Genomic DNA, 22,140 nt, shown 5'->3' with positions numbered 1-22,140 from the left:
TTATTATCAGTACTACTCATTACATCAACTAACTCTTAACTCATCTAATGAAATAAAACAATGATACGAGAGGAATACCAGGGCAAACTTGAATTTAAGCATTTGAAAATGAAAATGAATCACAGCACCCCTGAATGTAAGCCAAAAGTTGAATTGAAGCAATCCTGTGTCACATTAGTTCTTTGAATCTTTGGCTGATTTTTATTTGTTGTTTTCTTTTGATCTTTGAAACTTACGATGGGAAGAATACATTGGCAAAAGCTGGAAGGTACAAAATTACAGCTCCAAACAAGTTGTAACAGACTAGGGCCCTATACCAATGAGGTATCGTATATTGGTTGCTTTACACTCATAAAGTTACATTCCAAAGAAAAAGAAGGAATAAATGCCACATGCACCAACCTATAAGAATATCACCCCCACTAACTCTGTTTCTCCTCTGTTACCACTCTGCCCCCAAAACAGAGCAAAACAGAGGATCCACTCCACCACTACTCCTAATGGATCCTCCACCCCTCTCTGCCGCCACTCAAAAAAACCATCCCGAATCGGTAGAGTCCTTTTCTCCATGTTTCCGCGTTGCGGAAACGTGGACTGATGAGACTCTACCGGCGGTTCCTGGTGCCAAGCTGCGCCTCATGTGCAGCTACGGTGGCCACATTATGCCACGCCCTCACGACAAATCTCTCAGCTACATCGGTGGCGACACGAGGATCGTGGTGGTGGACCGCCACTCGTCGTTGAAAGATCTATGTTCACGGCTTTCCCGAACTATCCTCAATGGAAGACCCTTCACACTCAAGTACCAGCTTCCCAATGAAGACCTTGAGAGTCTTATCACTGTCACCACTGATGAAGACCTTGACAACATGGTGGAAGAGTATGATCGGATAATGGCAAAAGGTTCGGCTTCTTCGCGGCTCAGGGTGTTCCTGTTCTTCACCAAACCTGAGGCCACAGTTTCAATGGGGTCACTCCTTGATGATGCCAAGTCGGAGACATGGTTTGTTGATGCACTCAACAACTCTGGCATGATATCAAGAGTGGTGTCAGATTCTGCTGCCGGGGATTCTTTTGTTAACCTTGATGGTGTTGGTGTTGGTGGTGTTAGTGCTAGTGGTTCAAGCAACAACTTGGAGTCTTTGCCTGATGCTAACAAGGTTAAGAATTTTCCTGAAGTGGTGCAAGTGCAATCAACACCTGGTTCGCCTATGATGGAGAACAGTTCTTCTTCTCCTTCTTTCTCTCCTTCTCTGGTTAATCTGCCTCCAATTCGGGTTCATGTTGATGACAATGGTAGTAGGCTTCAGCAAGAGAATAAGGTTGGTTTGGTGGTGGAGGAGCAATTTGCTCAGATGACAATTGCAAGTGGGGTGAAGCCAGATGATGGATTGGTGAATGTTGTTTCTTCTGCAGTGGCTGTGCCTGTAATTCCTGCATCTGTGACTATGGCATCAGCTGGGGTGATTACTACTAGTGATAATGTGATGAATAGAGTTGTTTGTGAGGATGACAGATCAGATCCCGGGTTTCAGAAGCCCCCTTTACCATTGCAGCTTGTGCAGCCAAGGACTAGTGGTGGTGTGGGTTTGCCTTCACCTGATTCAGTTGCAAGGTGTGTGACTTCTGTCATTTTAGTATATTAACCTTTTTGGTTTTTTCTTTCTTTCTTTGTTTTTTTTCTTTTTTTCTTTTGCTATTGTCAATAATCAATATAGTGGTTTTTAAGGAAAAATCACAAATTTGAAAATTTTAACTTCGGTGATGATAATGTGTTTTGAAAGTATTGTTTTCTGGTGAATGTTTTCAGTGATAGTAGTATTGCAGCTGCAAATTCTTTCTCCAAGACTGTTTACTACCAAGATCAAGTCCAAGCTGCACTACTAGACAACAAAATTGTTGCTATGCCAAATGCCAAGAGTGAAATATCTGATCAGATGATTCAGGTCCAAGGACAACTTCAAGATTCTGGCTACACATTACCCCCACAATTGGATCCAAACAAGCAACATTTCCAGCAGCAGAAGCCATTTGTCCATGCCAGCACTCACTACATCCACCACCCAGCAGCCACAGGTCCAGTGCCAGTTTCATCATACTACCCAGTTTATGCCCCACCACAACCTCAACAACTTCACCCTCCAATTGGTCAACAACAGTACCCAGTTTATGTAATGCCAGTTGGACCTACACAAGTAACACAACCCTACAACATGGCATTGCAGCCCAATATAGCTGATCCTAATGTGGTAGCTTCAAGCAGGTCATTAATGCCACAAAGTATTGTTACCTCAGCAGCATACAAAGATGGTACTCCACCTATTTACCCCACCAAGTCAGTTAGCTCTACTATGGCATCAAATTCTGGATATGCTCCAATACCTACCAACCAATTTCAACCACAGTATGTGGGTTTGCATCAGTTCCATCATCCACCACAGTCCATTGCTGTGGCTCCTTCTAGTACTACTACTAATAATAATTATGGTTATGAATATGGTGGCCATGTGCAAGACCAAGCTTACTACACTCAACAAACCACCACTGCTCCATTGCTTCCTCAGTACCAATCCATGACCCCAGCTGCAGCTGCTGCAGCACTATCAGATGCTTCAAAATAGTTTCCTGCAGACAACATTCAGCAGCCAACTAGAGCATCACAACCAGTATGAATCAAAAAGTGGAGAAAAATGAATGAATGAGTTTGGTGGAGGCATGTTGGGGAGGGGTGGGGTGAGGGGCAATTAGACTTTACTTTCATTTTTTAACCATGAACATATGCACCCTAATTTCTACAGAAAAAAAAAAAAGGAAATAAGGAGTAAAGCATAGGTTATTTCTTTTTTATCTATAATGAAATGAATGACATGTAAGATCATATTCTGCAAACTTAGCTTTTTCTGGTCGTCACAGTTTACTCAGTTGAATAAAGCAAGTTGTTGCCATTAGCTTTATTGAGGGACCTTTTTCTTATTGCTTTTCTATCCAAATGTTATTATATTGTTTTAGATTTGGAGTCACTTGACTGTCAAGTTTATTTTGTTTTCTTCTGATTAACAAAACCAACATCAGATTTCGTGAAGTAATTCAGCTATTTGATTATCTCTACACTTTGTCTTGATTGAGCATAAGTTAACCTTAGCTATGCTAAATGCTCAAATAGTGCGCGAAAGTGGTTCCAGTAATATAATAAAAGAGAGGTCTATAAATTGAATCTGATTAATCCAAAAAGAAAATGACTCAGTGGAATTGTGGATATCCTAACATGCGGTTTATAAGAAAAGGATTGTCATTGAAATCTTTATTAGCTTAACAGCATTTGTTCTTTAACTAACAGATGCTTTTATAAAGATGGTTAGTGAAAGATTGGTTAGTTATGAAATTTGTGTCGTGAGTCTTAAACTTTTTAAAGTCATAATCATTGGAATGACTTCCACCATGCTTGAAAACCATTTAAGTAGTAAGAAATCACCTTTGAAAAATGTAGAAGTTACAACTGTTAGCTTTTCATTAAATGTGAAAAAGTGAAAAACCAGATGTGAAACCAAATAAGCTATATTTGTCTTTTACACAAAGAATTGCTACAAAATAGACATGATGAAAGTATCACTCTTATTTGACATTTATTATGGGCATATATAAATACAAAGCAGAGAATCTATGAATATGCATGCAACGTGCCCAAGATCTAGCTGTAGTTCAAGATCCACAGACTAAAACGCGCAGTTTTCACTTGCATCTATGGAACCTGAATTAGGACGTGTCTTTGTGTCTTTTAATGATTAATATATTTTATTGCAAGCATAGACTTAAACGGAGATACCACATTAATTGTAGCATATTCGCCCATTTGTTCTTGAAAGTCGAAACATATATAGTGATATAGCTTATTTATTGTTATGCTGTGACTTAAGGTATATGAAAAAAAAAATAGAGGGGAGTATGAGATTTCCATTTCATGACATGAAAAGTCATTTTTTTACCATATTAAACCAAAAACTCTGCATGATGCGAGAGGTTCATTCAATTATCGTAGCTCTTTTAGCATGCATGATGCTTCATGACGTGTGATCAGGTTTTTCTTGATATGACATGCCTGTCTTTGCTTTGCGATTAGGTCACTTATCCTCCCATAAAGTTTAATCAACAGACGTAACAAATAATAAAGACATTATATAATACATTTTCATTAGAAAACAATGCCATAATTGACAACCTAATTAAGGAGATTTATACAAGTTTTGTGATAATTGCTGTGAATTGTGATATAGGTACTTAGCTAGGCTTAGTTGTAAAACATTTGTTAAATGCCGAATTCATAATGAAGTTTTTAAAATTGGCTTAAAAATTAAAACAGGAAATATCTCCATCTGGAGGTGACTTTTAAGGAAACTCTTTTTAAATATGATTCATAAGTAAACTTTATACTCTCCTAATCATACAAAGTAGCATTGAATTTAACCTAGTGCATGCGAAAAACCCCCCTTGAAGGATTTGCACATTTTAGCCTAGCCGGTAAATTTTCATGAATTTAATGATGACATATTATTCGTATAGAAACTTTTAAACGGTGAATCAACAAAAAGTATTAGATTATATTTTAATTTTGATCTCTTATTTCTAGATCAAGAGTTATATCGATATTAACTTTATGTAAATTATTGATATAACACTTATGTGACAATAAGTTAAAAAAAAATATCTTAAACTCATAATCTTTTATTTAAAGATAAATCACTAAAATAATTCCTTTGTTTATTTAACTTTATAAATATTGTTTGATATATATCATTAGTTAAAAGTTATTAATTTTTTTGAGTTATAAAAATTTATAAATTAAAAAATATTTAATATATAAATCTTTTTAGTTTTATTTTATATAATTTTAAAACTTTACCAATTTAAAATTAAATTTCATAAATTAATCTATAAATTATTTTGTAAATTGATTTTAATATACAAATTATTTTGTACTCTAATCATATAAATTATATAATAACACCAATTAATATGTAAATTACACAAATTACATAAATTTATTTTATTATGTAAATGTTTTTATTCTAATTATATAAATTAATAAAATTTAAATATTTAATCTTTTAGAAAACATACATGTTTAATATTTTTGTTTTAACTGTTTTTTATACTATTTATATAAATCAAGAACATTGCATAAATTAATATGTAAATTATTTTATGTAATTTACAAAATTATGTAAATTTATTTTTAAATATAAATAATAAATTTTTTATTTAAATTATAAAAATTAATAAATTTTTAATTTTATTTTTATATTATTTAATTATTATTTTAAATATACGTCATTTATATAAATAACATAAAATAATTTTTAAAATAATTTATATTAGTTTATGTAGTTTTTAAAAACTATAATAAAATAAGAACATATTTTTATATATAATAATTTATTATTTTACATTAAAATAAAATTTTATAATAAAAATAAATACATGTAAAATTAAATATTAAATATTTTAGTTTAATTCATAAATTTTTATAATTAAAAGAAAAACTCTCAAGTAATAATGCATAGAAAATAGTGTTTATAAATTTATTAAACAAAATAAGTGCCTTAATAAATTATTATTTTAAAATAATAAAAGATCATTAGTTAAACTTCTATGAAGACCTTTTTTATTTTATTTAATCATTGTCATATAAGTATTATGTTACCCTACATATATATCACGTTAGCGTGAAATCTATAACATCAAAGTTCTCATTTAATTTTAAATGCTCAATGATCAAAATAGTTTATTTTAAACAATAAAAAAATCAAAATTATAGATTTAAAATTATAGGAGGACTAAAATTATAATTTAATATAACTTTTAAAATAACTATTATTATAAAATAAATAATTTTATGATATATAAAGATTTATAATTAAATAACAGTGCAAAATTAATTTAAGTTTGCAATGCAAACTTTATTACTTAGGCCAAAAAAAATACGCGAGTAATACGTCGCAAATGTTATTCTTAGGATTATAATTAGCTTCTTAAAAATTAGTTGTAATGCCAAAATGTGTTTCTTCACCTATGTTTTTTATTTTTCATCTTTAATCATACAATATTTTTGTTATAATTTAATAGATACGACTCTAAAATTTTTATCTGTGCTTGATATGATCTCAAAATTTAAAAACATTATTTTGTGGAGTATATTATATTTCAATGTACAAAATAATTGTTAATTTTTTTTTCTAAATCCTTTTACAATTTTTCTTGTTTATTCAATCTCTATGGTTAATTAAATGTTTCAGTCATCCTTTTCAGCGGTTCCAAAACATGAGTAACAAACAACACTTTCAGTTTGGATTAGAATAATCAATCACTCACATGCACTATGTATAAGTGCATATATAAGAGACGAAATCAAATGAACTTTGATACATAAACTTATTAGCTTGATTCATCTCTCATTCTCTCTCGTACCAGGCTTTAGCCAAAAACATCTCCCAATACGAGACAATTTTGAAAACTAGAAAGACAATCACAAACCACTGACAAAAGCTATGAGAATTGAGGATAGCACTTGATAAATCTTCTTTCCATATTGGTCCACTGGTTCGCCTAATTCATTCGTTCATTTTTAACAAATTAACAAACTGACCCTTAACGTCTATTCATAAGTGGATAAGTTTAGGACCCTACTAAAAGTTAACTTTTTCTGAAGATAAAGAACCCTAGCGCACCCTCTAATTTCCAACACACACTAGTTCATTTCTTTTATTCTGTTCAAAGAACCTCATACGGAAATTAACCCATTAACTCGTAGCCTTCCTACAAATTGGTGATTAAGTTTTAATTTTTCTTTTAGACTACATGTTGGAGGATATTTGAGTCGAAAAAATTTACATTATGGTGATATCATCAATGCAGTTCTCTTTCGGTGCATAAAATTACTCAAACTGAAAACTTTATTTGAAAAGAATAAAATATATGTACTATTTAATTCAACCACCAATTGATAAATCAAGTTTTAATTTGGGTTAACTTTTTTTTATTTGAGAAATTTGGGTTAACTTTTAATTAAAGTATGGAAGTTTTTCAATTGATATAAAAATTTTAATATTCCTAAAAAATTATTTATAAGTTCATAAATGTTAATCAAGAAGTTGAATAAATTTTCTACACTCATCGAATTATAAATTATTATGTACGATAAATTGATTAGTTTTAATAATAATATACTATATTATATAAAAGAAGATTTTATAAATATACGATGATATCATATGGTAACACCATATTCTATCTAAAATAATAAATGTAATTAATATCATTTTTATACATTAATAATAACTATCTTTTAAATACTGACATATTTGTTCCAGCCAAATTAATAAAAAATACTTTGCAATTAAATTTTTACACTAACTATATGAATTTAATTTCTTATAAATTTTATTTGGTGCATATTTAGTTTGAAAATAATATGAAATTGTTGTATCTTTTAGAATGATTATTATAACATAATTATACAAAATTATTTAATAAATTTTTTTACTATATACTAAAATTTAGATCTTACACATGAAAATTATACAAGATTTTATCATTGATGAAAATATATTTCTGTGCGAATATTTAATTCAAAATTAATCAAAAAAAATGCTTATTCATTTATTTTTGATAAAGTTTCATTTCTTATGACATTTATTCATGAAAAATTAATAAAATAATTATATAACATTATTTATTAACATTTTTAATTTACTAAAATTTAGATCTTAAAAATGAAAATTATACAAGATTTTATCTTTGATGGAAATATATCCCTCTCTGTTAATATTTGATTGAACTTTAATAAAAAAAAATATTTGTTTATTTATTTTAACAAAGTGTCATATCTTATGACATTTATTTACAAAAGATATAGAAGAATTTTATAAATAAATAATTAAATTTTATTTGAATTGTTCTAATTGTACAATCATCAATTACTACACTACACTGGTAAATGACCCAAAATAATTTGATTATAATTTAATTTGTGACTATCGTAAGTTGAAAGTTCATACAAATCAAAATTGTGAAAGCCTAAAAATATTTAATTTTGTATTTTATATCAGTATAAATTTTAAAATTAAAATTTAGTATTCTATATCGTCCGAGTGGTTGGATAGTTTAGGTATAAATTTTAATTTTGTTGTCATTATTGGACTTAAAAAAAAGTTTCATAATGTATGACTTTTCATGTCATTCATGAATTCAACCGATCGATTTACTTTTAGGGATTGATTGTTAACATATATAAAAGTTTTATTTTTTAAACTAAATTATACTAATGAATCTTTTTTGAGGTTTCGTCAAATTCTTCTTCATATCCTCTTTTTTTATTCTTACACCAACACCACTTAATCATTTGAAAAATATTACTCTAACATTATTATAAATGTTGGAAAAAAAAAAACGAATCGTGTGCAATCTCAAGAAACATTGGAGAGGGTTTGTCTAATTTCTCCTCTCATTTTTTAATAAACATCTAAATTAGTTCTCAATATTATTAATTAAGTTGGATATTTTAGTCCTTAAATAAGATTACACCCTTATCCCTAGCTAATCTCTATCTTTTTTTTTAGTTTCTCACATGTATTTTTCTTTTGAAATAATTCTATTTAAAATATGAACTTATATTAAATATGAAAATTTCTCCTAATGGGCATTTGGACCTATGTTTGTTATATTGCGGGGGCTTCTTTTTATAATTTCAAACCAATTTCAATTTTGATAAGATTAAAATTGGAATTACACTCTAAATTACAATAATTCCAACTGCCAAATGAACCCAAGAATTATAATAATTTAAAATTCTACAAAATTAGATTTCAGAATCCTAACTCAGATTTTTTAAAAAAATTCCAACCTTATAATTGCAATTTTAAGCTCTAATTCCAATTTTAAACTCAATTACATGTTTAATTCCATTAATACATGGTTATTTATGCTTCTTTACGTAGAAGATTTCCAACCCAATTGACCTCTCTTACACGGTTACACTTACACCAGATTTGGCAACCCATAATGATGCTTCTTCCTTCTTATCTTCACGTAGTTCCGTTTACTATAAGAATCAACAAACAAAAAGTGTAAGGCAAACCAACCCAACCAAATTACCAAAGTTACAAACTTCCCAAGAGAAGAAAACAAAAATAAAAAATAAAAAATAAAACGTGTTTTTGTTCACTAAACATCAAAGAAAAAAAAATGCTTCTTAACCACATTGGCGCCGGATTCTACTGGATCGACCCGCCACGACCCGATCCGAAACGTCAAACCCGAATACTCTCCTCTAGTTTAAACCGCCGGCGGGCGTCGCCGCCGTTTCCGGCGAGGCATGCGGCTTTCCACGGCGTGCGAATGGAGAAGAAAGGCGATAAGCGGCGGTCGATATGCACCGCCGACGAGCTTCACCGCGTCGCGGTTTCGAACTCCGATTGGAAGCTCGCTCTGTGGCGCTACCGTCCTTCTCCTGAGGTTCCCCTCTTCCCAAGTTCTCCACTTTTTGTATTCTGTGAATACCCTTTTGGCAATGCAATGATATATTGCTTCTGGGTGTCTTCGAATTCCCTCGTTTTTATCGAAAAACATAGGGAAAAAAAAGGCTGAAAGCTACATTTTTGGCACATTTTTCTCAAGGTTTTAAATTGCGGTCGCGGTTGCGAAAAATTGTTCGCAAATGCGACCGATGTAGCTACAATTGCGATCACGATAGCTAAACAATCTTGACGTTGTGGTTGAAATGCCGGTGGCAGACAATTTTTTAAAACATTGTTTTTTTTTACGTTAGATTCTCAAAATTCAAAGGTGTTGTTGTTGAAGGCATAAACTTTTGCATGTGCTTTGCAGGCCCCGTCGAGGAATCACCCGCTTTTGTTGTTGTCAGGGGTTGCAACCAATGCAATAGGCTATGATCTCTCTCCTGAGGTGACCTTGCTTCCATTGAAAACTCATAGAGCTTTGTTTTTGGAATGATTATAATGCTGATTTTGCACCCATTAAACATTACTTGCATAGTTCCATGCAAGGTTTTAAATTGTAGTTTTATCACGATCCTCAATGTTGCAGAAAATTGCTTACAAATATAGACAAATTAGGCACCAATTATGGTCACAGACCATTTATTAAAAACTGGGTTCCATGTTTTTGTTGTGTTAGTTTTTGAGTATAATTGTGTGTGCCCTAGAATTAAAACCTAAAGTTTGGTTATATGATTTTGTGACAATAGTCTTTTCTAGTCTACAATGTTAAAGGATGTGTGATGAGTAAATGTTGTTTGTGTTCAGTCTTCATTTGCTCGGTACATGTCAGCACAAGGTTTCGATACATGGATTCTTGAGGTTCGAGGTGCTGGGTTGAGCACACTTGGAGATAGCTTGGAGGAAGATGAGGAGTGCCTCAAGAATTTTTCCAAGATTGATTCTGTTATTAATGATGATATTGGCGAAAGCAGTGCTTCTTCTGCAACAGCAGTGGGACTTGAGAACCTCGGTGCTTCTTTTGTATCAGAAGTTCCTCATATGAAAAGGAGAGGATCAGAGGTAGTAACTAAATACAAGGAAATGCGGCTAACGACAAGGTTCATGGAGGTTCTTACAAGGATATCTGAAAGGCTTGCAGGATTTCTCAATGGAGGTTGGTGAAGTGATCTTAGGAACTTTTCATTTTTAATATTGTATGATTATATGAACCACTAATATGAAAATTAATATTTACAGATTTGTTGGAAGGACAGAACTCTGCAATTGCCGGTCAAATCAAGGATTTCAATCGGAGACTTCGAGGTATGATTGAAGGTCAGCGGCTGTTCCCAGCACAGATTTTAGAATTGCAAGACCGTTTATCTGCCACTCTAGAAGAGTTCCAGAAACAGCTTGAGCTGATGGTCAAGTATGATTGGGACTTTGACCATTATTTGGAAGAGGACTTACCTGCTGCCGTGAGATGACTTTCCTTTGGGATACATTACTTTTAATTTAACAAGATCTGTACTTTTAACTATTTTGTTACTTCTTTGGTGTAATGTTAATATTTGTTTGTTATATATTGGCATAAATTTTTTGGATGTTTTAATTAAATTAGTTTTTCAATTGTTGATTTCATACATTCGTACATTAGATGGAGTACATAAGGGCTCAATGCCAACCAAGAGATGGAAAATTGCTGGCAATTGGTCACTCAATGGGGGGTATCTTGTTGTATGCAAAGCTTTCAAGTTGTTGTAAGTCCCACGATCTGCTATTTTATTTCTTCTGCAACTTCAGTGATGGGGCTTTGTTACTTTTCATTCATGATTTATTTGGCAGATATATCAAAATTCAAATTTGCTTGGTTTTTGGTGCAAGTTTGTTTACACAAAATTTATCATGGTTGCTTTGTGTATTTCACTTTCTATTTTAATTTGATAAATTTCATACCTTTACCTATAAAAGCATGCTAAAATATTACGTAGCTACAACCTTCATTTTTCTTTGACTTCATTGCAATTAGTCACATGATTCTAGAATTTTCAATGGTCCAATGCAACATTTATCTTTAATGTATTGAATAAATCATTTTATTTTGAAATTATAGTGGAACCAAGTGCTTTTAATGTTTTGCAATAGCTGCATCTAGTTCATTGCCCAGCATTTGAAGGGCATTATAAACCTTATGAGCTTTAGATTATTATGCCCATTCTTTTTTTATTGAGAGCGACATATTTGTAGGTTAATTATTTCACACATCACTATTTTTTAAGAACAAAACAATAAATATTCTTAGTTATTTTCTACAACCTAAGTGGATGACATTTAAAATATAAATATCTCTTGCCAAGCATGTCACCTCCCTCTTTGATCATGTGAGAAGTTTTCCGGACTGGTTGAGATCTTGCGTGGAATACAAACCGCATTGTTGTGAATTGTGATTAGTGAAGGACCCTATTTGCAAATTATTCTTGGGAATCAATGTGTTGATTGGTATTTCTTCTTTGCTACATAAATTATGTCAGGTTTTGATGGAAAGGATTCTGGGTTGGCATCTGTTGTTACTTTGGCATCGTCACTTGACTATACCCCTTCAAGATCATCTCTCAAGTTGCTTTTACCCCTGGCAAGTATTTAAAGAAACTGATTGTGTGGTGAAAAAAATTATTTGTTTTATTCCATGCTAGTGATATGTCTCTAAGCTAAAGATAACAAAAACTAAGTAGATTATGCCTTAATTTGCAGGCAGAACCTACTCGAGCTTTGAACATTCCTGTTATTCCAGTTGGGCCATTGATGGCTACTGTTCATCCCCTTGCAAGCTATCCTCCATATGTTTTTTCTTGGCTAAATTCTCAGATTTCAGCTCAAGATATGATGGACCAAAATCTATTTGAGAAGCTTGTTTTGAACAACTTCGGTAAGTTCCAATTTTTTCTCAGGCAACTTTTTGTGCAGACTACAGAGTGTCTTTCAACAAAATATCTGTGCACTTTTTTAGCAAAAAAATTGCTTATGAAACTGTACATAGTAGGGCATCAGGGACTTCCATTGAGAAATACATCGTTATATGTTTCGTCTAAAATAAATTAAGAGGTGATCCATGCCCTTCAGCTTATTGCAAATACTAGTCAGCACTCAGCAGCATTTCAATTCTTCACTGTGCAATTTGCACTATAAATCTGTGCAACAGTAATATCTATAAACTTTTTATCATACTCTTGTGGATGCTCCAGTTAAACTAATTTGTGTAGCTACAGTCCTCTTCCTCCTTTTCCTTTGATAAGATTTAAGTTTATTGGCAGACTTAACTGAAGTATGCTACAGCCCCAACTGGATCTTCTATTTATCTATTTCGAGTTTCAACTAAATCAAGCTAATGCTGGTATTAAGATGTCACACATTGGCTAAGAATACGATCAGAATACGACTGATAAGACTTAGGAAACCCTCATCGTTTGAGTTAACTTTTGGAAGTGAGTTTGTCCCAATCTATTTATAATACAGTTTCTGAGTCTCTCTAGTCTTGATGTTCTGCCACCCATAAAGGTCTGGTCTTGCAAAAATTACGCACCAGATATCTAGTCCCGGGCATAAGAATAAGGGACGTGTGTTAAGATGTCCCACATGCCACATTGGCTAGGAATATAACTAAAATACTCCTTATATGACTATTCTCCTGGTCAATTTCTTATAGCTAGGATGCTAAATTAATAGTTGATTTGGTCCTTTTATTTCAATCTTAACTTGCCTGATCTGGCAGCTTTATATAAATGCCAGTCTTTTAATCAAATCCATACATTGAATGTTAGTTTGTGTTTTAGTTTACAGTCATAGATAAATGTTAGATCTTTCAGGCTTTAATTTGTGTTTTCTGTAACTTCTTAAATTGTGTGATCTGTGTATGCTGTCACAATTTTTCTCTTGCAAACTTTGCATTGTTCCACTATTGACAACTGGACCATAATTTACAGATACCGTACCTTCCAAGCTTCTCTTGCAGTTATCATCAGTTTTCCAAAAAGGTGGTTTACGTGACAGGAGTGGAACATTCTTCTACAAGGACCATCTCCACAAAAGTAATGTTCCTGTCTTAGCAATTGCTGGTGACCGAGACTTAATCTGCCCTCCTGAAGCTGTATATGGTATTAAAACTGCATTAGCCAATCCTTTAAATAAAAATGCTAACAATACACTGTCTAACGCTCTTTTTATGACATATTAGATGAAATTCATTTGAGTCTCACTAAATATTTGGGTCACATTTTGCATTTGATAGGTTCCATTCCCAAACTAGTGAGACTCACATGAAACTCAACCAATAAGAAAGATCATGTTGGAAAAAGAGTGTTATAAAGTGTGTAGCTAGTACTCCTCATTTTTTAGTTTTCGTGATGAGTATAATGATAAATGTGAAGCAGAAACGGTGAAGCTTATTCCTGAAGAATTGGTTACATACAAAGTCTTTGGGGAGCCTGGTGGTCCACACTATGCCCACTATGACTTAGTGGGTGGTCGTCTGGTATGATTGTTCCAATTATTATTTTATTGAAAATGAGTTGCAAGAATACTTATTTGAACCAACTTGACATTTTTCAAGATATGGATTTTCATAACTTTGTCGCTTTACACTCCATATTGCAGGCTGCAGATCAACTGTATCCATGTATCACTGAATTTCTCATCCATCATGACATCGTTTAGTCCATTGCTATTTTCCAATGCCTCATTCTTTTGTACTTATAGGACACTAGATCAAAATCCTCACAGAGAGGACACCCCCTATACCATACAAGATCCTGCTACTATATAATATATGCATGATCTGCAGTAATACTTAAATTCCTGTGTATAGTCAAAGACAGTATGTATACGTGTAGTTTTAAATAGAGTAAACAAGGTGACAGTACAAATTCTGTATATATCATTCTGATTTCTGATTTTACCAAGTTCCAAGAAAGCAGGTAATAGGAATTAGATGGTATTTTCAATCAAATTAACAAGAATTTAAATAGTGGAACTGAAGTTGCTGTGAACTTTGTTATTTTAACAATTATTTTTCTTTTGACAATGTTATAGAAGTACCACTTTGTCACTTCCCTTGAAGTTTTTAACATATTAAAATGCTTTGGTCTAAAAACTCAAACAGTTACGAGTTATTTTTCTTAATCTTAAAAGTAAGTTTTATTAATGTCACAGCACAACTTCATATAAGCAGGGGTATTTTACAAATTGGATAAGATTCATCATATTTAAATAGAGAAAGAACAAAAAATAGTTTTTACAGGAAGTGACTAATCATTTGTAATTCTATCTTTTAGCCAGAAGAATATCGATGGCATAACATCTTTCATAGTGGAGAGCAACACAAAAAGTATGGCAGCTTGAAGAGTGTATTACACTTCCTGCTAAAGTACGTGTGAAACTCTACCCTACAAACAAAAGAAAATCAATCATAAGGTGACTAATAAAAGACACTCTAAAAGAAAAACCAAAACCCACTAAAGAAGAATAACCAAGACAAAAGATATGCCACTGAGAACCATATCTAAAAGAACAAACTCAAGATTTTGCCGATCTGAGTAATAATTTTAAAAAAATATAAAAAAAAACCAAAGAAAATGAGGTGACCTAAAATTGTTTCTAACTATACATCTTAGTCATACATATCTATTTAATAATAGATTTTTCTTTTTTAAGAAATATTTGTTTTTCTAAAATTTTCTAAAAAGGCTTATAAAACTCAAAATAGATTACCAAACCAAACAAACACGTAAAACCATTTGTGCTAAAAGCTATTTGGAATTTAATAAGACAGCCGGACTGATACAAGGGTTTTGAATAATTGACAACAATTTAATGCTACCTACTTATATTTGCATTTTGTGTTGTTTCGCTTGCAACCTTTTGGGCATAAATATATCATAGACTTAATGATCCTTTTTCGTGTTCACTGTTCAGTAAAAAATTTGATCATTAAGCAAAAAAGATCCTTTTGTTATTTTGGGCAAAAACCTCCTTATGAGTTTTATTTTATCAAGAAAACCTTAAAATTATTGACATTATTTATAATTTTACTCATAGTTAAGAAATAAAACAGTTTATTTTTTTTAAAAAAAAAGATAGTACTTTTATTTATTTTAATACAGAAAAATTGAATTTGATGAACATGGGTGAATTCTGTATTCATTATTAAATTCAATAGTATAATGGTTGATAATATGAATGGTAAGAATAACTAAGCCTCTAACAGAGCAACTGGCAAAAGAGTCATTAATAGATAACTAACAAAACAGAGAACGAACCAAAAATTAGCAATCACTTAACTGCTGTCAGCTAACTGAAATTAAATTGAAGAGTTGTAACTAAATTCTAAGACTTTGCAAACAAAGAGAAGTGAAATTGCCAAGAAATTATATACAGGGATCAAATTATAAGTTGTAACTATGATAATTATTATATTATTTTATAATTTTCAACCGATTAATATTTTCTTAAAACTTATTATTAAATTAAAACTTATTATTAAATTGAAAGTTTCTTTCATATACATCATATATATAAAGTTTCTTTCACTATTAATAATTATTAATATAAACATTTCAAAATATCTATTTAATATATATATATATATATATATATATATATATATATGACCAAGTTTTGGAAGCGCCAGTTTAAGTATATACTTCTTTTCAATCAATTTCTTAACATACGGAATGCTTTTGTACTTTATCAAATGTAAGTACACTGCTTTAAAAAAATACCAATGTTTTAATAACTAGAAAACTTAGAATTGCACGGGGCAAAAAGGAATAGAAAGTGAGTTCTCCCTTATCAAATCGTTGTTTACCTGAGTGACAACATTCAAATTTCAAAACCTTGCGTATAATATGCAAAATCACTGTCCAATTACGAGATCATAATATAAAACTTACAAGTATAATATTGCCGACTCCTCGCTAAGGAAGCCAAAAGTTTTAAAATATGTAATGAAGATTGCTTATATTGCATATGAAAAACTATACACCAATTTAAGGGTAAAAAACGTTGAGGATAGTGCCACTTAGTGTCGAACCACAACTTCTTGCTTACAAACTGGGCAGAAATTTTTATGCACAAGCCATTGTTTTATACACTGAAAATGATAGCTGTGGTCACACTTCAATCTCCCCAGCTCATCATCTGATTCATACTCCTCCTGAGCACACAAGCAAAACAAATTAACATGATATGCAATTATTTAAACACATTTTTTAAAAACTTAAGTTTATAAATTTTTTTGTCCTTGAAATATCACAACTTTTTATTGGACAAAACTTAAATGTAGTTCTATAGATGCTTTTGGTATTATTCTCCAACCTGCATCTAAGTTTTGTCCTTTTATATATTAGGCTATATGCAAATTTTATTCATACTTAATCCTTACATTTAAGGAAATGACATGGTTTTAGTCTCTTATAAGGAACTAAATACATGTAATAAAGACTAAACCTACATCATTTTGTCATATATAGAAACTAAAAATAAATCGAATTTACTAACTAAAACCAAAACTCGGAATATTTTTAAGAAATAAAAACATATATATTTAACTCAAAACTTCCTGCATTGCATGTAAAGCTAGTGAAGGTAAAGAGTAATTTTACAAACTCACCTGACAAACACTGCACTTTTTGTCTAGTTGATGCTTTGATGCATCATTTGAACTTGAAGGCTTAACTTTCCTTATGTTGAGTCCCATCTCATCTTCTTTGAGCCCAGTGTTGACATAACCGATTCTCTCACCCAGTTCAAGCAATTGCTGTTACAGAAACCAGAAATTTTGATGAACAATGCAGAAGCATGTGCAGACACAAAATCCATTACAAAATAAAAACAATGGAACATTTAACGGGAGAAAGATCTCTCACCTCGTATGACATGTTATCAACATCAAGTCTCCAGTCTCTAAATTGGTCGTGTGAATCAAATCGTCCCCCCATCATTATTCTTCCTTGAAGTATCATTATCTTCAATGTGCAAGCAACAATCAAGATATTCAATATTACCTCTTGAATGCAATAATAGTTGAGCAAAGGCTTGATGTGTTAAGTGTTATATTTGTAACACTGATGCTTTTAAACACAAGTTTGTTTTTGTTAAGAAGCCCTAGTTATTCAGTTACCTATGTAACCCAAACATAGAAGGAAAAACCATGATAAAATGTAGAAGTTTAAAACGATAAAACAAAGAAGCATACAAATCTAACTATAAATATTCTATTTTTGGGTAAACATTACCATCAAACAATTTCCAAAAACGGCAAAGCCAAAATTGTGAGAAAGTACATAGCACTCAAATTAAAATGACATCATCGAAAAATTTGATGGCTCAAATTTTAGTATATAGTACATAAAGGACAAATTAAAACATGAAACAAGTGTTGTTGTTGTTTACAATTTCGTTCCAATTTCTAAGATCCAAATATGCAGAGGCGAAGCTACCTTGATGCTAAAGGGGGCCATACCAAATTTTTAAATCCTTCCTTTTATATTTGACATATTTATACGTAGGGTAATAAATCTTACTTAACATTGTCCTTGAGTTCATAACACCACCCATAGAAATCAACAAATTATAAAAAGTATCACCACACTTAACATTGTTTTTGAGATCCTAATTAACACCACCAATAGAAATCAACAGATTATAAAAAATATCACCACAACGGTGGAAACCAATATGATAAAACCTAATAATAGGTACCTAAACATATACAGTAAGAAAAGGTAAAACCGCGAATAAAATAGATCAAAATACTAAAATTTTACACAAAAGGAAATACATTTACTCTTCCAACTCATCTGCTTCTAACTCATCAGTTAAGTTAAGAACCCCTTTTTTCTAAATTGCCGCATCGAACCCTTTTTCTATTTAGTGCCTTTTCACAGCACCGTCGTTTTTCATTTCCAATTATAATGTCTTTCCTGCTTCCTATTTCTTTTCCAATTAATTAGGGATTAAAAAGCCCTTAAAACATATAAGGGCTTCGGCCCTTTTCATTATTTTTTTTCCTTTTATTAAAAGGTTAGTGTGGGCCCACTTAAGGAGGGACCCACCTAACAGATTTGAGTAACCCAAAATGAAAACATCTTTGGACATGTTTGAGTTCCTATTCATCATGCGGTGACACACATTTCTAGACCGACGAACCAACGCAAATATAAGATGGCCAATGAGTTCAATGGACGGATATCCAAACTAACACTTAGTATGAGGCCTCCTCAACGAAGAGCCTCTTTAGTGTAAGTATAACACGTTTCTATACCAAAAAAAATATTACCTTCACACTTCTCTCTTTCTCTTCTATTTCAATTATATTTGACATCATGATGTTTCCAATCAAGTCTCCAATGCAAGTGTAGATAGGGTTGTTTAATGTAAAAAGGAGTGTGAAAGACCCTTTATTCTTCTATTTTAGCATCATAATATTACTCTGTTGTAAAGGATTCATGCAAGAACCATAGCATGAAGGAAGATTTAGCAAATTTTTTTTTTTTAAAGGCCAATCCGCGGCCTGCACAAATTGATATTTTTGTTCTACTACAGAGGTAAAACAGTTTTAGTGACACTGCATTTTCTTTCCTCTCAAACAGACCATTAGAAACTCAAGTTCTACTGTTGGCTTAACATGTTCAGTAAGTGACAGTCACATAAACAGTTCTACTTTAGTCAGAAAATAACAGCAAACTCAAATCAGTGTTTGGTACCATTTACTGCAAGAACATGGAGCTTACCTATATGGCGTAACCCAACATTTGAAACAAGAATTTTGCAATACAGCAGTACATGATCCTATCTAACGAGCCAAATTGCTTATTTTCATATATCATACACTTAATTCTGTTTTAGCAACTAAAAAGAAAGCACACACACAAAAAATTCCCTTATTCATACTTGATAAAAAGGGTAAGTTAGCTTACAATAAAAGTTATGATCATCAAATTCAAGAGTAAACAATCATCTTCAGTCAAATCAAATTCAATGACAGACCAAAAGCTCTTTATAATGAAAACCCAAATTTTGTTCCAAGTGTTTATATATTAAACATCCACTCTAATCAATGTCCACAACAAGAATACAAGAAGAGAAAATAATCAATATACTGATAGTGTAAAGAATTTTTTCACTGGTATCTCATCAGAAATCACAATAATTTAGTGACTTTTACAAAAACTACTTAAAGTTCATACTTACGATGGTCTCTTATAGATTGAGTAAAAACCTTTATATTATTAGTGCATGGAAACTAAACTCATACATAAAAGGGTATCAAATAAAGAACCAACCTCAGCAAGACCATCAGGGGAAGGATGTGGAACATGGCGATAGAATCTAGCAGTTCCAAAAGGCTCTAATCCAGGGCGTGCTGCAAAAATGTCAGGTTCATCTTCCAGAAAGGAGAAGCTTTCTGGCTTTACAGTGCGCCTTCCAAAATAAGATGAACGCTGCCATGATATTTATGAAGCAGAGTCAGATAATGTCAAAGCAAGTAGAGACCAAAACAATGACGAAACTTAACTAACACAAATGGAACGAAAACCCCAACTAATGATTCACATGTAAGTGTTTTGTACAGTACAATGAAACAAACAACTCTAGAATGTTTGTGATAGTAATCAGTGTCCTCCTTCATTGTCTTCAATCACTGGACTCCTCTTACTCGAGGGGTCCACAATACACCAATCAAGAACTCTCCCATGCGTCTGTGACTAGGAAATGGAATACGTGCACGCATTGGAGAAGGTGGCAGCTATTTTATACATAATTCTGAATCTTATAGACCATCTTTTAATAATTGTCTTAATTACTAAGCTAGAAACTAGAAAGTATTGAAATGTGTTTTCTTTTCCTTTTATGCTTTTTGGATTATCGAGATCAATATTATAGAAAAATGTCATGTCATTGCAAGAATTTGTGTGCGGATCTTGTTAAGAGTCCGCTATTTGCAGCATTGACAGAAAACTTCTTTGAAGTCGAACTTCTCTCACACACACAAATGTATTTACCAAAAGAGCAAACTTTATATACTACTAGTACTATCTTTTAACTATAAATTGTGGTAAGATAAGTTTCTTAATTTTTATAATAATAATAATTTTAAAATTAATAAAAAAAAATTAATTTTTGATTCATTGACTGCATAAATTATACTAACATACTATACATATATACCTATGTTAATGCATATTTATTAAACTCTTGAAGCAGTACTACCTCTTTTGAAGAAAAAATAAACAGCATAGGAGTGAAAATATTAATTCATTACTTAAGTATCTTTATTTTTCACTTAACTTTTATTTCTTTTATGTACATGTGTTAAAAGTACCCCAAAATCGAAAAATTACCCGTTTTTTAATTAGAAAAGAAAAACCGTGAACGAGACACATAAATCAATCAATCAATTTAAACCAAAAAGATTGGTGGTCTTAACTCGCACGAAAGATCAATTTTCCCCAAGTTATGAACATGACAAACACATCCAACCACACAAAAAAAATGTGAACATAATACTAGTGCAGCAAGCACACCATACATATATCACCCACACGGAATAAAATTTTCTGGCTCTACAAATTAGACTCAGAAGAACATTTACAAGTAAAAAAAATAAAACAATTCATAACAGATTCAACCACCAAGTCATTGAATTGTGAAAAAACCAGAAAAGTATAGTACCTCCCTGTGTGTTACCCTGTCCTCCACCACATCAAGTTTTCCTCTTGCAGACACATTCTTCCTAGCCACAACACATTCCACAGATGCAGCAGCAGCATCAGTTGAGAACCCAATTCCAGGGCCACACCAAACATCATCATCATCATCATCACTTGTGCTGTTGCCACTGTTACTGTTCCTTCTGTGCTTCTTTTTTCTGCTACTCTTCCCTTCCCTATCCGCCGAGGAGCGAATCACCGCAGGCACCGGCACCGACACCTTCTGCGATGCACCGGCAGTGCAGCCGAAGCCTCTGAAGGTTGCTGCAGAGAATTTTCTGTTGCTTTTGTTGTTGTTGTTTCTATTTTGGTCTCTGGTTTCATTGGAGGTGGAGAAAGAAGAAAAGAGAGAGGAGAAGGTGGATTTGCTGTGAGAGGATTGGATTATGGAAGGGATTTGAGGGTTTGGATCATCAGTTTCTGAAATGGGGTGCCTGAATTGGTTTCTTGGTCTTCTCCATTTCATGTGTTCTGTCACTACAGGCATGGTTTAGACTTTAGAGAGAGAAGATGTGTTGAGAATTTAAGAAGAGAATGGAGATGAGTGAACAATAGTCTGAAACTGGTCTTAGAAGCAAAGGAACTAACTAGTTATGTGGAATGCAGACAATGTGGATTTTTCTTTTGAGAAGACAGTTATCTGATAGGGTAATAACTAATAACAGTAGGATTATTAATTTTTTTTTTCAACTACTTAACACATTAGAGACTAAATTGATGAATATTTAATATTTAAAAGCTAATGCAATTTTATAATAAATAGTGAATAAATTTTCAGTTTCATATATAAAGTATTACCCCCTCTTATTCTTAAAATAAATAAATAAATTATAAAAGAAATTGTATGTAGTTCCTCGACTATTGAAAAAATCTTCAAATTGATT

The 22,140-nt window shown here is 32.0% G+C and overlaps 3 protein-coding genes across 3 annotated transcripts; 2 read left to right on the top strand and 1 right to left on the bottom strand.

The window, feature by feature from the left end:
* Positions 1–204: 204 nt before the first annotated feature.
* Positions 205–2,958, top strand: LOC114418646. Its single transcript, XM_028384102.1, has 2 exons — positions 205–1,615; positions 1,811–2,958. Exons 1-2 carry the CDS (start codon positions 393–395, stop codon positions 2,619–2,621), a joined length of 2,034 nt encoding a protein of 677 aa, XP_028239903.1. The 5' UTR covers positions 205–392; the 3' UTR covers positions 2,622–2,958.
* Positions 2,959–9,114: 6,156 nt separating this feature from the next.
* On the top strand, positions 9,115–14,446 carry LOC114418645. The gene is made up of 10 exons (XM_028384101.1): positions 9,115–9,507; positions 9,880–9,957; positions 10,317–10,665; positions 10,749–10,969; positions 11,149–11,251; positions 12,023–12,123; positions 12,243–12,417; positions 13,472–13,642; positions 13,916–14,019; positions 14,142–14,446. The coding sequence occupies exons 1-10, from the start codon at positions 9,238–9,240 to the stop codon at positions 14,199–14,201; spliced, it is 1,632 nt and encodes a 543-aa protein (XP_028239902.1). The 5' UTR covers positions 9,115–9,237; the 3' UTR covers positions 14,202–14,446.
* A 1,874-nt stretch (positions 14,447–16,320) lies between these two features.
* Positions 16,321–21,886, bottom strand: LOC114418644. Its single transcript, XM_028384100.1, has 5 exons — positions 21,219–21,886; positions 19,829–19,987; positions 17,411–17,509; positions 17,155–17,301; positions 16,321–16,698 (listed from the first exon to the last, which is right to left on the bottom strand). Exons 1-5 carry the CDS (start codon positions 21,741–21,743, stop codon positions 16,564–16,566), a joined length of 1,065 nt encoding a protein of 354 aa, XP_028239901.1. The 5' UTR covers positions 21,744–21,886; the 3' UTR covers positions 16,321–16,563.
* Between the last annotated feature and the right edge of the window lie 254 nt (positions 21,887–22,140).

This window comes from Glycine soja, chromosome 7 (genome assembly GCF_004193775.1).
Source record: "Glycine soja cultivar W05 chromosome 7, ASM419377v2, whole genome shotgun sequence".
Taxonomy (NCBI): Eukaryota; Viridiplantae; Streptophyta; class Magnoliopsida; order Fabales; family Fabaceae; genus Glycine; species Glycine soja.
The sequence above is the reverse complement of the archived record's forward strand: the minus strand, read 5'-3'. Positions and strand labels throughout refer to the sequence as shown.